The sequence below is a fragment of the Lemur catta genome, chromosome 1 (assembly GCF_020740605.2).
Source record: "Lemur catta isolate mLemCat1 chromosome 1, mLemCat1.pri, whole genome shotgun sequence".
In the NCBI taxonomy this organism is placed as follows: Eukaryota; Metazoa; Chordata; class Mammalia; order Primates; family Lemuridae; genus Lemur; species Lemur catta.
In genome coordinates this window covers 29,774,423-29,786,690 of record NC_059128.1, presented here as the reverse complement: position 1 = coordinate 29,786,690, position 12,268 = coordinate 29,774,423, and the positions used below count along the sequence as shown (strand labels likewise).

Genomic DNA, 12,268 nt, shown 5'->3' with positions numbered 1-12,268 from the left:
GGGCTACTTCCTCCGGAAGTGGTTACGGCCTTAGTGAATCCGGGTAGGTGCGCACAGGCGGTCGCTGAGGTTCCAGGTCTTTAGCGTGAGGTGCCGTAGGTGTGCGGGCCCGATCAGGAGCCGCAGGTAAGTGAGGCTCAGGGATTGCCGAGGTGTTTCAACCGGATTGTGCGTAGGGTGCAGGAGGTTTTCAGTGCGGACCAAGAGAGGTCGTGGAGTGGGGGGTGTCATCGTGTGCGTGGGCAACTGAACCCCGCAGTCCGCGAGCAGGTTAGCCCTGCCCCTCTCCCCGCCCTCCTCCACTCCAGGTGCGGCCTCCTCGCCCCCTCTCCCACGGCGGTTCTGCGCTCTGGTGTGCTAAGAGCGCTCTCCCCGCCGCCCGCAGTCTCCCACGCCCTCTCCGGGCCTGCTGCCTCCGACCCCCTTTTCGCCTCTTTATAAGCACTTACCTAATCTTCGGGACTGTTGACCCAGTAAGCCAAAAAGGATGCTCCGCCTGCAACACCTGGGAACTCCTCGGGCGCTGAATGTTCCACGCTTCCACAGCTACAGTTTCGTTCCTCGATTCATGGGGACCTATTTTCCCCAACCCCCACCCCGTTACCATCCTTTTCTTTCCAGACAACACCCGCAGCTCTAGGCCTTGCTGGGACCACCTTTTGGCTTTTCACATCCCTGGGGTAGATCAAAATAAATTTATTACAAAATTGACACCTGCTCATTACAATACAAACAAACCTCAACCTTTATAAGCATTTGATATTCTTTTGGACTCAGACTCTTTATGTACCTACTTCTTGAAAACAAAATTATTTATACTTTTTTTTTGTAGTTGTATTGCAAGGATAGAAGGAATCTCACAGAAAGGTTTTGTTAATTATCGGAATTGGGACATGCGGGAGAAACGAAGTTTAATGGGGGAAAGAATGATTAAATTTGGTCAAGTTGAGGTTGTTTCACAACTTTGTTTTTGGTTTTGGTTTTGGTTTGTTTTTTTTGTTTTGTTTTGTTTTTTGAGACAAGGACTCACATACCCGGGCTAGAGTGCAGTGGAGTCATCATAGCTCACTGCAACCTCAAACTCCTGAGCTCCAGCAATCCTCCCGCATCGGCCTCCCAGAGTGCTAGGATTACAGGCGTGAGCCACCAGACAGGGCCTACAAATATATTTTTAAAATATTTATTTTAGTTATAGTCTGTCATACAATCTTTTTTTATTCTGTATTTTATTATTTTTAGTAAAGATGGGGTCTTGCTTTTGCCCAGGCTGGCCTCCAACTCTTGGGCTCAAGCGATCCTCTTGCCTCAGCCTCTCAAGTAGCTGAGATTACAGAAGGAGCCACCGTGCCCCTTTATGTGCATACAATCTTGTAAAAAATTTTAAACAAGACAGATTCTCTTTTATCTACTTTTTTCCATCTCTGTCTTTTCTTCTTTACCAGTCCCTTTCCTCAAAGTAAGAACTGTTGTCAGTTTGGGGTATATTTTTCTACTTCTTTTTCTTTGCGTTTATTGATAAGCGTGTGTACATATAAGATTTATGTTTGTAGGATTTCGTGTTAAACTTTTACAAATGTGTATTTTTACGAATACATTATATTGTATGTATTCAGTAACTTAACCCTTTATGGGTAAAAATGGATTATGGAATCTTTTATCAATACATTGAGATCTACCTATTCTTTGTGCAAGCTCTGTAAGTTCCATAGTATGTGAGATTCAATAGTTTCCGTGTTTCCAGTTTTTCACAGAGTGTGGCAGACAATATTCTTCCACATGCCTCTGTGTGCCCATGTAAGCATTTTTTTCTTTTAACATTCCAGAGAAGGAATGGGTCTGCCCCAGGGAGTGGAGGAGACCCCATGTGAGCATTTATTAAGGATAGATACCCACAGGTAGAATTGCTGGGTGGGAGGGTGTGGACATTTAATAATGCCAAACTGCCCAACAACATTGTATAATAATGTCCATCGCCCCCATGCTCTTTTAAACTTTTGATGGTATCAATCTCTTGTATTTTTGCCAATCTGGTGACTGGAAAATGATTTCTCATCGCAGTTTTAATTTGTATTTCCTTAATTACTAGTTAGATTGAACATCTTTTCATGATTTTTGGCCATTTGTATTTCCCCTTTTGAGAAATGTCTCTTTTTATTGGATTGTCTTCTTTCTTTTGATTGTCTTTTCCCTATTGATTTATAGTAGTGTTTTTTTTTTCTGGTTTTAAAATTTTTATTTATTTATTTATTTTTGAGACAGGGTCTCATTGTGTTTCCCCAATCTAGAGTGCAATGGCATAATCATAACCCACTGCAACCTTAAACTCCTGGGCTCAAGTGGTCCTCCTACCTTGGCTTCCCAAAGTGCTGGGATTACAAGCTCCAGCCATGGTACCTGGCCTGTAGTAATGTTATATATGTTCTGGATTTTAATCTTTTGTTATTTATATATGTTTTAAATATTTACTCCCAATTTAGTGCTTACTTTTTAAAGTCATTGCTTTTAACCATATGACATGCCTGTTGAAACAAAGTTTTAAATTTTTTCATATCTGGAATTTCTGGTCAGTGATGGTGGCTGATGCCTGTAACCTCAGCACTTTGGGAGGCTGAAGCTGGAGGATCACTTGATGGTAGGACTTTGAGACCAGCCTGGGTAACATAGTGAGACCCCCATCTACAAAAAAAAAAAATTAGCTGAGTGCGGTGGTGTGCCCCTGTGGTCCAAGCTCCTTGAGAGGCTCAAGTAAGAGGATTGCTTGAGCCCAGGAGTTTGAGGCTGCATTGAGCTATGATTGTGTCACTGTACTCCAGCCTGGGAAGCAGAGCAAGACCCTGTCTCTAAAAAAAGAAAGAAAGAGAGAGAGAGAAAAAAAATAGAATTTCTACATTCTTATTATTTGCCTCTTGTTCATGTTTTAGATATGATTTTTCTTAATATCTCTGAATATTCTTACTTTAAAGTCCTTTTTAGATCTCAGGTGTGGAAGTCTTTGATAGCTGTATGAAGTATTTTTATTGACTTTAGAGTTTTGTTTTGTTTTGATTCATTTGTGAACCCTCTTCTAGGGATTGACCTTTCATGAAAGTCCTGCATGTTTCCTATGTGGTAGAAACATACAAAACAATTTTTATGATTGACTCTACCTGATTTCAACAGAGTTTACTGATTCTGAACCAGTTTTAATTTAGTTTCTTGGCACATGATTATGAAGAAAATGTGAACTTGGTCCCTGTACCTGCCCAAAGTGGAGGCTTGAGGGTTTGTTCTCTCATGAGGGACTGTATTCATACTCTTAGCCTGGGGCAGGTAGCTTGTCTGGGCCAAGGTGTGTGAACACTTTCAGGTTCCTGTCGGTGGACAGGGTGGTACTCTCCTGGGTCCCAGCTGTATGCTGAGCCTGAGGCCTAGATTTCCATCTCTGGGTGGTGATAGACCCCAGTGCTGGGGCCGGTATGAGTTCTGGTCTCTGTCCAGCTTCATTTCCTACCCACTGTGGGTTCCCTCTTCCATTTTGGGCACTCAATGATTTCTCTTTCCTTTTTGAGCTTAAATTTTTATCTTTTTAATGTTTTCTCCAGCATTTGTATTGTTTAGAGTGGGAAAGGGAAGGATTTTTATGTCTTCTCAGATTATTTTAACCAGAAGTCTCTCTACACAAGTTATTTAATCTCATTAAGCCTCAGTTTCCTCTTCAGTAAGAGAACTGGAAAAAATACGTATGATGTTCTTAGCACAGTTTTTGGAATAAAGTAAATATTTTAAAAACAGTGTAGCTATTATATACTATTTCTTATTACTATTGTAATAGTTTTTGTGATTCTATTTTTCTTCTCTAATAGCAGAATTTCTCTATAGTCATGATTATACTCCAGGGTTGTTGTACATATGAAATTATTTTTTAAAATGTGTTGTTGAACTTTTTTAAAAAAGTGATAAAAAAATATACATTCAGTAGGAAACTTTCAGCTATAGAGGAGTGTAGGGAGGGTTCAGCAGATTGCTCTGTCTTTGGGCAGCTTAGATTTTAGGCCAGAGTCCACAGATGGGTAGCCCAGTGCCCAGAATGTTTTTGTTTGGCTGGTCCAATATTTTTAAAAACTAAATTTAGTGACCAGCCTGGGCAACATAGTGAGATCTTGTCTCAAAAGCAAAAACAAAACAAAACAAAATGTAAATTTGTAGGTAATATTTAAAAATGGAGACATTTCATGTACAATTCAGATACCTGACTTCTCTCGAATAAGCAAAGTATCTGACCACCCTGGGCCTTCTTCCTGCACAGGATCTATCAGCTTATGCTGAATGGTTGTTGCCCCATGTTTTCTGCCTGTCCTTGAGTCCAAGGGCCACTCATCATTTATTGTTGTAGCTTTTACTATTATTATTTTAATAGTACAGAAATAGTTCTGTATACTCATTTATCTCTCACAAGTGGGAAAACAAAAGATACATGGAAAAAGCCACGTGCTATAAGAAAAATGGAGAAGGGACTATTTTGTGGCTTGTTTCATTTATTTAGCCCTGTGGACATTTCAGTTTGCAACCTCCTTCTGGGTGTCTTGGATATCTAAGTTCTACCCTTTCCTTTTTCTTTTCTGTTCCTTTCTCTTTTGTGCTGCCCTTCCTTACCCTGCGATAACTGAATGAGTTTCTGTGGAGAACCACTGAGACTTCTGAAACAACAGAATAGTGTTTACTGAAGCCTGTTTCCTCCATTCACCTGCTGCTCACACCTTCCTGAAAAATAAAAAAATATCTCCCCACCAACTTTACTGATGATTAAGATCTTTCTTTTAAATTGAGAAGCAAAAGCTTTCATTCAACTGTTAGGTGATTAATTGTTAGGCTTAAACAGCAAACACTTTGAAGAAGTTCCATTAACTGAAAAATTAATTCAGTAATCAGCAATTGGAAGTGAGAGTCTCGCTTATTGTTTTGATTGATATAATTTTATATCATTAAGAGAGCCCTGGGAAACTGCCAGAGGGCAGGGGGTTTTCTGGAGTGAGGATAGTGATAAAGATGGAGTACAGAGAGTACAAAAAGGAAAAAATTAAAATATTGCTGTTTCATGTGGAAATTTATAGCAGTTATTTTAGTTTGTGGGCACAGATTTTAAGTGGTATAGTTTTTAGGGGAAAACTTGTTTACAAATAGATTTATATTCCTCATATAAACATATTTATGCCATTTATTTTACAGATTGTGGGATTAGTGATTTGCTTTCCTAAACAGTAGAAAAGTTGAAGAAGATGTCTAGACAGAACTTAGTGGCTTTGACAGTGACCACCCTTTTGGGTGTGGCTGTGGGGGGTTTTGTCCTCTGGAAAGGCATCCAGCGCCGAAGGAGTAAACGGAGCCAAGTGACCCAGCAGCAACAGCAGAAAGTGCCAAGCAGTGGAGAGCTGCCCCCTCCAGAAGAGGACCAGCTGCGCCCCAGTGCCCTCAGGGCCTCATGGGAGGAGAGGATCCTCAAAGCGAAAGTGGTGACGGTGTCTCAGGAGGCAGAGTGGGATCAAATCGAACCCTTGCTTAGAAGCGAATTAGAAGATTTTCCAGTACTTGGAATTGATTGTGAATGGGTAAGTTAAAAAGCAAAACTTTTTAAAAAATCTATTCTGCTTTTCCGACTTGGGGCCTTGGATGGTCAAGTAGAGAATAAGATTAAAGGAGAATTAGCTTGTTCTCTACTTACTCTTAAGTAGATTTTAGCAGGAGAAGTGGCTGCTCTTCTCAGGATAGGGAAGTGCTTACAATCATAGATTCTGGAGTCAGACAGACCTATATGAGTTCTATTTTCACCATTTATCATTCTGTGAACTTGGACAAGCTGCTTAACCTGAGTTTCAGTTTACTTGTTTGTAATATGATGTAATGGTACCTACCTCCTATGGCTTTTCTAAGGATTCAAATAGATTACCCCTGTGAAGGCTTCAACACAGTTTTAACAGATAGTAAATGTTCCTTAAATATTAGCCACTATTAATATTTCTAATAGCATTTTTATAAGGATGCGATGGAGAATATAGTTAAGGAGGTGTATTTCAATGGGAATTCTTATCCCAGGAATGGAAAAACAAAAAAAAAAAAAGGGAATTATTATTCAAATTAGGATTTAAAAAGATAACAGTTAACATTTGAAACATTGTTTACTCTATGCTGTACACTATACTGTTTTGCTTGCATCATCACATTTAATTTCACAATACAGATATAACTCAGAGATATGACAGATTTGGTTCTAGGCCACTGGGACAAAGTGAATATTATAATAAAGCCAGTCATGTGAGTTTTTTGATTTCCTAGTGCATATAAAAGTTATGTTTACACTACACTATAGTCTATTAACTGTACGATAGCATTATGTCTAAAAAATGTACATAATTTCATTAACAAATAGCTTATTGTTAAAAAATGTTAATGATCATCTGAGTCTTCATTAAGTTAAAATCTTTGCTGGTGGAGAGTCTTGTCTCGGTATTGATGACTGCTGACTGATCAAGGTGGTGGTTGTTAAAGGTTTGTTGAAGGTTGTTGGGGTGGCTGTGGCAGTTTATTTATTTATTTATTTATTTTTTTGAGACAGGGTCTCTTTCTGTCACCTCAGCTAGAGTGTAGTTGTATCTTCATACCTCACTGCAACCTCAAATTCCTGGGCTCAAGCGATCCTCCTGCCTCAGCCTCCCGAGTAGCTGGTACTACAGGCACGTGCCATGACACCTGGCTAATTTTTCTATTTTTAGTAGAGGCGCGGTCTTGCTGTTACTCTGGCTGGTCTTGAACTCCTGAGCTAAAGGGGTCCTCCTGCCTTGGCCTGCCAGAGTGCTAGGATCACAGGCATGTGCCACCATGCCCAGCCCAGTTTCTTAAAATAGGACAACAATGAAATTGCCACTTCGATTGACTTCCTTTCATGAAAGATTTCTTTCTAGTCTCTACTAAAATAATAGGAAAAAAATTAGCCAGGCAACTACAGATAGAAAAAATTAGCTGGGTGTGGTGGTGTGAGCTTGTAGTCCCAGCTACTCAGGAGGCTGAGGGAGGAGGATTGTTTGAGCCCAGGACTTTGAGGTTGCTGTGAGTTAGGCTGATGCCACGGCGCTCTAGCCTGGGCAACAGAGCGAGACTCTGTCTCAAAAAAAAAAAGAACCCACTTTGTTCATGCATAAAACACAGCTCCTTATTTGTTCAAGTTTTATCATGAGATTGTAGCAATTCAGTCACATCTTCAGGCTCCACTTCTAATTCTATAATAGTTCTCTTCCTGTTTCCACCATATCTGTAGTGACTTTCTCCATTCAAATCTTAAACCCATCAAAGTCATTCAGGAAAGTTGGAATCAACTTCTTCCAAACTCCCATTAATGTTGTTATTTGGACTTCCTCCCATGATTCACAAATGTTCTGAATGGCATCTAGAATGGTAAATCCTTTTTATAGGGTTTTAATTTACCTTGCCCAGATCCGTCAGAGAAATCATTATCTATGGTAGCTATAGCCTTCCAAAATGTATTTCTTAAATAGTAAGACTTGAAAGTTGAAATTACTCCTTGATCCATGGGCTCCAGAATGGATGTTGTGTTAGCAGGTATGAAAACAACATTAATGTCCTTGTACACCTCCATCAGAGAGCTCTTGGGTGACTAGGTGCATTGTCAGTGAGCAGTAATATTTTGTTTTGTTTGTTTGTTTTGTAAAGACGGGGTCTCACTCTTGCTCAGGCTGGTCTCAAACTCCTGAGCTCAAGTGATCCTCTGGCCTTGGCCTCCCAGAGTGCTAGGATTACAGGCATGAGCCATTGTGCCTGGCCAAGCAATAATATTTTGAAGGGAATCTTTTTTTTTCTGAGCATTAGTTCTCAACAGTGGGTTTAAAATATTCAGTAAACCATGCTGTAAACAGATGTGTTGTCATCCAGGCTTTGTTGTTCCATTTATAAAGCATGGGCAGAGTAGGTTTAGCATAACTCTTAAGGGCCTTAGGGTTTACAGAATGGTAAATGAGCATTGGCTTCAACTTAAAGTCACCAATTGCATTAGCCCCTACCAAGAACGTTAGTCTGTCCTTTGAAGTTTTGAAACCAGGCATTGACTTCTCCTCTTTAGTTATCAAAGTCCTAGATGGTGTCTTCTTCCAGTAGAATGCTGTTTCATGTACATTGAAACTCTGTTAGTTAGTGTAGTTACCTTCATCAGTGTTCTTAGCTAGCTCTTCTGGGTGACTTGCTGCAGCTTCTGCATCAGCACTTGTTGCTTCTCCTTGCACTTTCATGTTATGGAGATGGCTTCTTTCCTTAAACTTCATGAACCAACCTCTGCTAGCTTTCAACTTGTCTTCTGCAGCTTCTTCGCCTTTCTCAGCCTTCATAAAATTGAGGAGAGTTTGGGTCTTGCTCTGGATTAGGTTTTGGCTTAAGGGAATGTTATGACTTTTTTGGTCTTTTGTCTAGACCACTCAAACTTTCTCTGTATCAGCAATAAGGCTGTTTTGCTTTATTATTGTTTGTGTGTTCACTGAAGTGGCACTTTTACTTTCCTTCAAGAACTTTTCCTTTGCAATCGCAGCTTGGCTAACTAGCACAAGAGGCCTAGCTTTCAGCCTGTCTCAGTTTTTGATATACCTTCCTCACTAAGCTTAATCATTTCTAGCTTTGGATTTAAAGGAAGAGATGTGTAACTCTCCAGATGTCAAATGGCCCGTGGGGGGCAAAATCACTCTCATTTGAGAACTACTATTTGAGAGACTGGGAAATTTAGGTTATAGCCCTGGCTTTGCTATGCTCTCACCATATTTGGTCAAACTGATTTACCTATAAGCGCTAAGTTTCCTCTTCTAAAAAGTGAGAAGGATTGGAATTTATTGGGTGCTTAATCTGGGTTCCAGGGATAGCTTTAGGGAATCTTTAATCCCTTGAAAACATATGTGAATTTTGTATGTAAACTCTTATGGGGATAACATACTTAGCTTTCAGCATTTTCTCTGACTTATCTATGATCCCCAAAAGATTAAACCCAGATCACTTTTTTCTTTTTCTCTTTTTCTTTTTTTTTTTTTTTGAGACAGGGTCTCTCTGTTGCCTGGGCTAGAGTGCAGTGGCATCACCATAGCTCACTGCACCCTCAAACTCCTGGGCTCAAGTGATCCTCCTGCCTCAGCCTCCTACCTAGCTGGGACTATAAGCACACACCACCACGCCCGGCTAATTTTTCTATTTTTTGTAAAGATGGAGTCTTGCTCTTGCTCAGGCTGGTCTTAAACTCCTGGCCTCAAACAATCCTCCTGCCTCGGCCTCCCAAAGTGCTAGGATTACAGGCGTGAGTCCCCACAGCCAGCCTCAAACCTAGATCATTTAATATATAAAATTATTTTTATGTCTTAAGATGTAAAGACCCTAACTTGTCCCCAGTATACATTTTTTTCTTTTATGAACACCATTTATGACTAGAAAATGCTGAGAAAGCACTCTGTGCTACCAGAATTTATTATATTAGCAGGTACCATTTATTTACATTACTATGTTTCCTACCTCTTTTAAAAAATTGGATTTTAAGCTGAGTGCAGTGACTCATGCCTATAATCCTAGCACTTTGGGAGGCCGAGGCGGGAGGATCACTTGAGCCCAGGAATTAGAGGTTATAGTGAGCTATTATCACACCACTCTACTTCAGCCTGGGTGACAGAGCAAGACCCTGTCTTAAAAAAAAAAAACGGATGTAGAGACCATGATAAGGTAACTGAGTCATGTTACCTGCATGGACATTAGAGAGTCTTGATAATGAAGAGTATGTTTACCATTTGGCACTCTACTCCTTGGCCTTTTTTTTCCTTCACCTGTAAAAACCAGTATGTTTCATATGACTCTGCCAGCATGTGTTCCAGAGTTCCTCTGTGTCAGCTGGTCACTATTTATGGACTGCTCATTTTTCAGGCCCTGGCTTTTGGCCCTCGGTAACTTTTGTTCAGGTTGCTGCTTCACTAAGTCTATTGTATTTGTTAGTATAGGCTCATCTATAGATTTAAACCAAAATCTGGTCAGATGCTCCCTTTGGGAAGTTAAGGATGTGCCTCTTAGACTTTTTAGCCACAGTTTTATGTTTTGCTCGCTGCTGTGCTAGAGTGTGAACTGTGAGCCCTGTCTTCCTCTGTTGCAGGTGAATTTGGAAGGCAAAGCCAGTCCTCTGTCACTTCTACAAATGGCCTCCCCAAGTGGCCTTTGTGTCTTGGTTCGCTTGCCCAAGCTGATCTGTGGAGGAAAAACATTACCAAGAACGTTATTGGACATTTTAGCAGATGGCACCATTTTAAAAGTTGGAGTGGGATGTTCAGAAGATGCCAGCAAACTCCTTCAGGATTACGGCCTCGTTGTCAGGGGATGCCTGGACCTCCGATACCTAGCCTTGCGGCAAAGGTGTGGTTTGCATGAGTGCTGGGATTCTGGTAGCTGGGGGGCAGTTATTTTAGCAAGATTTGTAAATTACTGGGAATCAATAATAAAACATTTGAAATTGTAGATATCTAGAAGCTTCTGAGATGCATATTGAATTTGTGAGGAGACATTCCAATTTCTGAGATAACTTTAGTTACCTAGAACTGGTCTTTTTAGATGAAACATTAATAAAATGTCTGTGTAAGCTATATGTTATAAACTGATGGCCTCACTGGCTAAATTAGAGCTGCAGATGTTTTTTGGTTTTATTTTTTTCCTGTATGATATGTTTAGAAAATTTTATTTTAAATCTGGAAGATTTAATGTAAAAATCTGTATTTCTGGCTTCTTAGAAAAAGTAGATGATCCAACTACACTGAATCCATAATTATAGTTGGCAGCAGTTGGCTGGGTAGCAGCTGGCCCCTTTAGATGAGCATGCTCTGTTCAGTTTGCCAGAGTCCCCACACTCCCATCAGAACCCTGACTCCTCAGATAAGCATTTGCATTTGCAAACCCTGCTGTATGTAGGTCAAAAATGATGGTACATCTAGCCTTTGTCTTGATGGAAAAGAGATTTCCCTTTCTCTTAGAATTCTATTCTTATGGAAATTCTATTTCAACTTTTTTTTTTTGAGGAGGGGGTCACAATTACCTCTTTATGTGTATGTACAGGTCCTCATTTGTAATAACATGGACTGAAACAGCCTCTCACCCTGCCTCAAATGACGTAGACACTAAAAGGTTGGAGGATTTGGTAAACTAAGAGAAGGCCTGATTAAAATCTGTGTTTATCATAATTTTTTAGTATAAAATGAAATTTTATTTTAGTTTGTTAATTTGGCTCATATAAATAAAGCTCTTATAAGTAAAATATAAATTCTGTCAAGTAATACATTAAAATATTACTGCAAAAATTAAAATTATAAAAAGTATTTGGATTATAACAGCAAAAGCTTCCTTTCATCAGGCCCTCCTTCCTTTGACACCACCTCTCCAGCAGTGCCTACTCTGTGCTGTTACAGGCAGTGCAGATAGAGACTAAAAGTTGATTCAGAAGCAGACTGCGTGGCTAGGAGTCCCAACGCTGCCACTTACCAGCTGTGTGACCTTGGCAGGATACTAAGCCTCTCTGTTCCTTAGTTTCTTTGTCTGTAATAATGTTCCCACCTCATAGAAATTGGTGTGAGTGTTAAATCAGTTAAACTACATAAAGAACTTATAAATAGTGTTTGACATATAAAGACTGGTTTGTAAATTTTAACTATTATTATCATCATTATCACATTGTCACTGTCACCTTCAGCACCATCATCATACAATTGATTTGTCCTTCCAGATCTTTTTTCTATGCATTTACAGTCATCTCTATGAATATATAGAAATTGAAGGTTCACTGAATTCTGTTTGGCTAAATGCAGAATGGCCAAATGTTTAAATAAGATTTTGACCATGAACTTCTCTGGAAATAAGAATGGAACTTTTATCAGGTCTCTCATTTTTAAGTTGAATTTTGTTGAAATTTTAAAAATTATTCTTTTTTTTTTTTAAGACAGAGTGTCACTCTGTTGCCTGGGCTAGAGTGCCATGGTGTCAGCCTAGCTCACAGCAACCTCAAACTCCCAGGCTCAAGCAATCCTCCTGCCTCAGCCTCCCAACTAGCTGGGACTACAGGCACGTGCCACCATGCCTGGCTAATTTTTTATGTATATATTTTTAGTTGTCCAATTTCTTTCTATTTTTAGTAGAGACGGGGTCTCACTCTTGCTCAGGCTGGTCTTGAACTCCCGACCTTAAGCGATCCTCCCTCCTCAGCCTCCCAGAGTGCTAGGATTACAGA

At 39.9% G+C, this 12,268-nt stretch overlaps 1 protein-coding gene across 4 annotated transcripts in view; it reads left to right on the top strand.

Annotated features, from left to right (window-relative positions):
* Positions 1–23: 23 nt before the first annotated feature.
* EXD2 (exonuclease 3'-5' domain containing 2) overlaps positions 24–12,268 on the top strand; it is a 40,187-nt gene continuing 27,942 nt past the window's right edge. For all 4 annotated transcript variants that reach the window (XM_045564921.1, XM_045564929.1, XM_045564914.1 and 1 more), the window contains exons 1-3: positions 24–126; positions 5,206–5,585; positions 10,154–10,410. In XM_045564921.1, the coding sequence (XP_045420877.1) occupies positions 5,256–5,585; positions 10,154–10,410 (587 nt within the window). In that variant the 5' untranslated portion in view covers positions 24–126; positions 5,206–5,255. The remainder of the gene's footprint in view (positions 127–5,205; positions 5,586–10,153; positions 10,411–12,268) is intronic.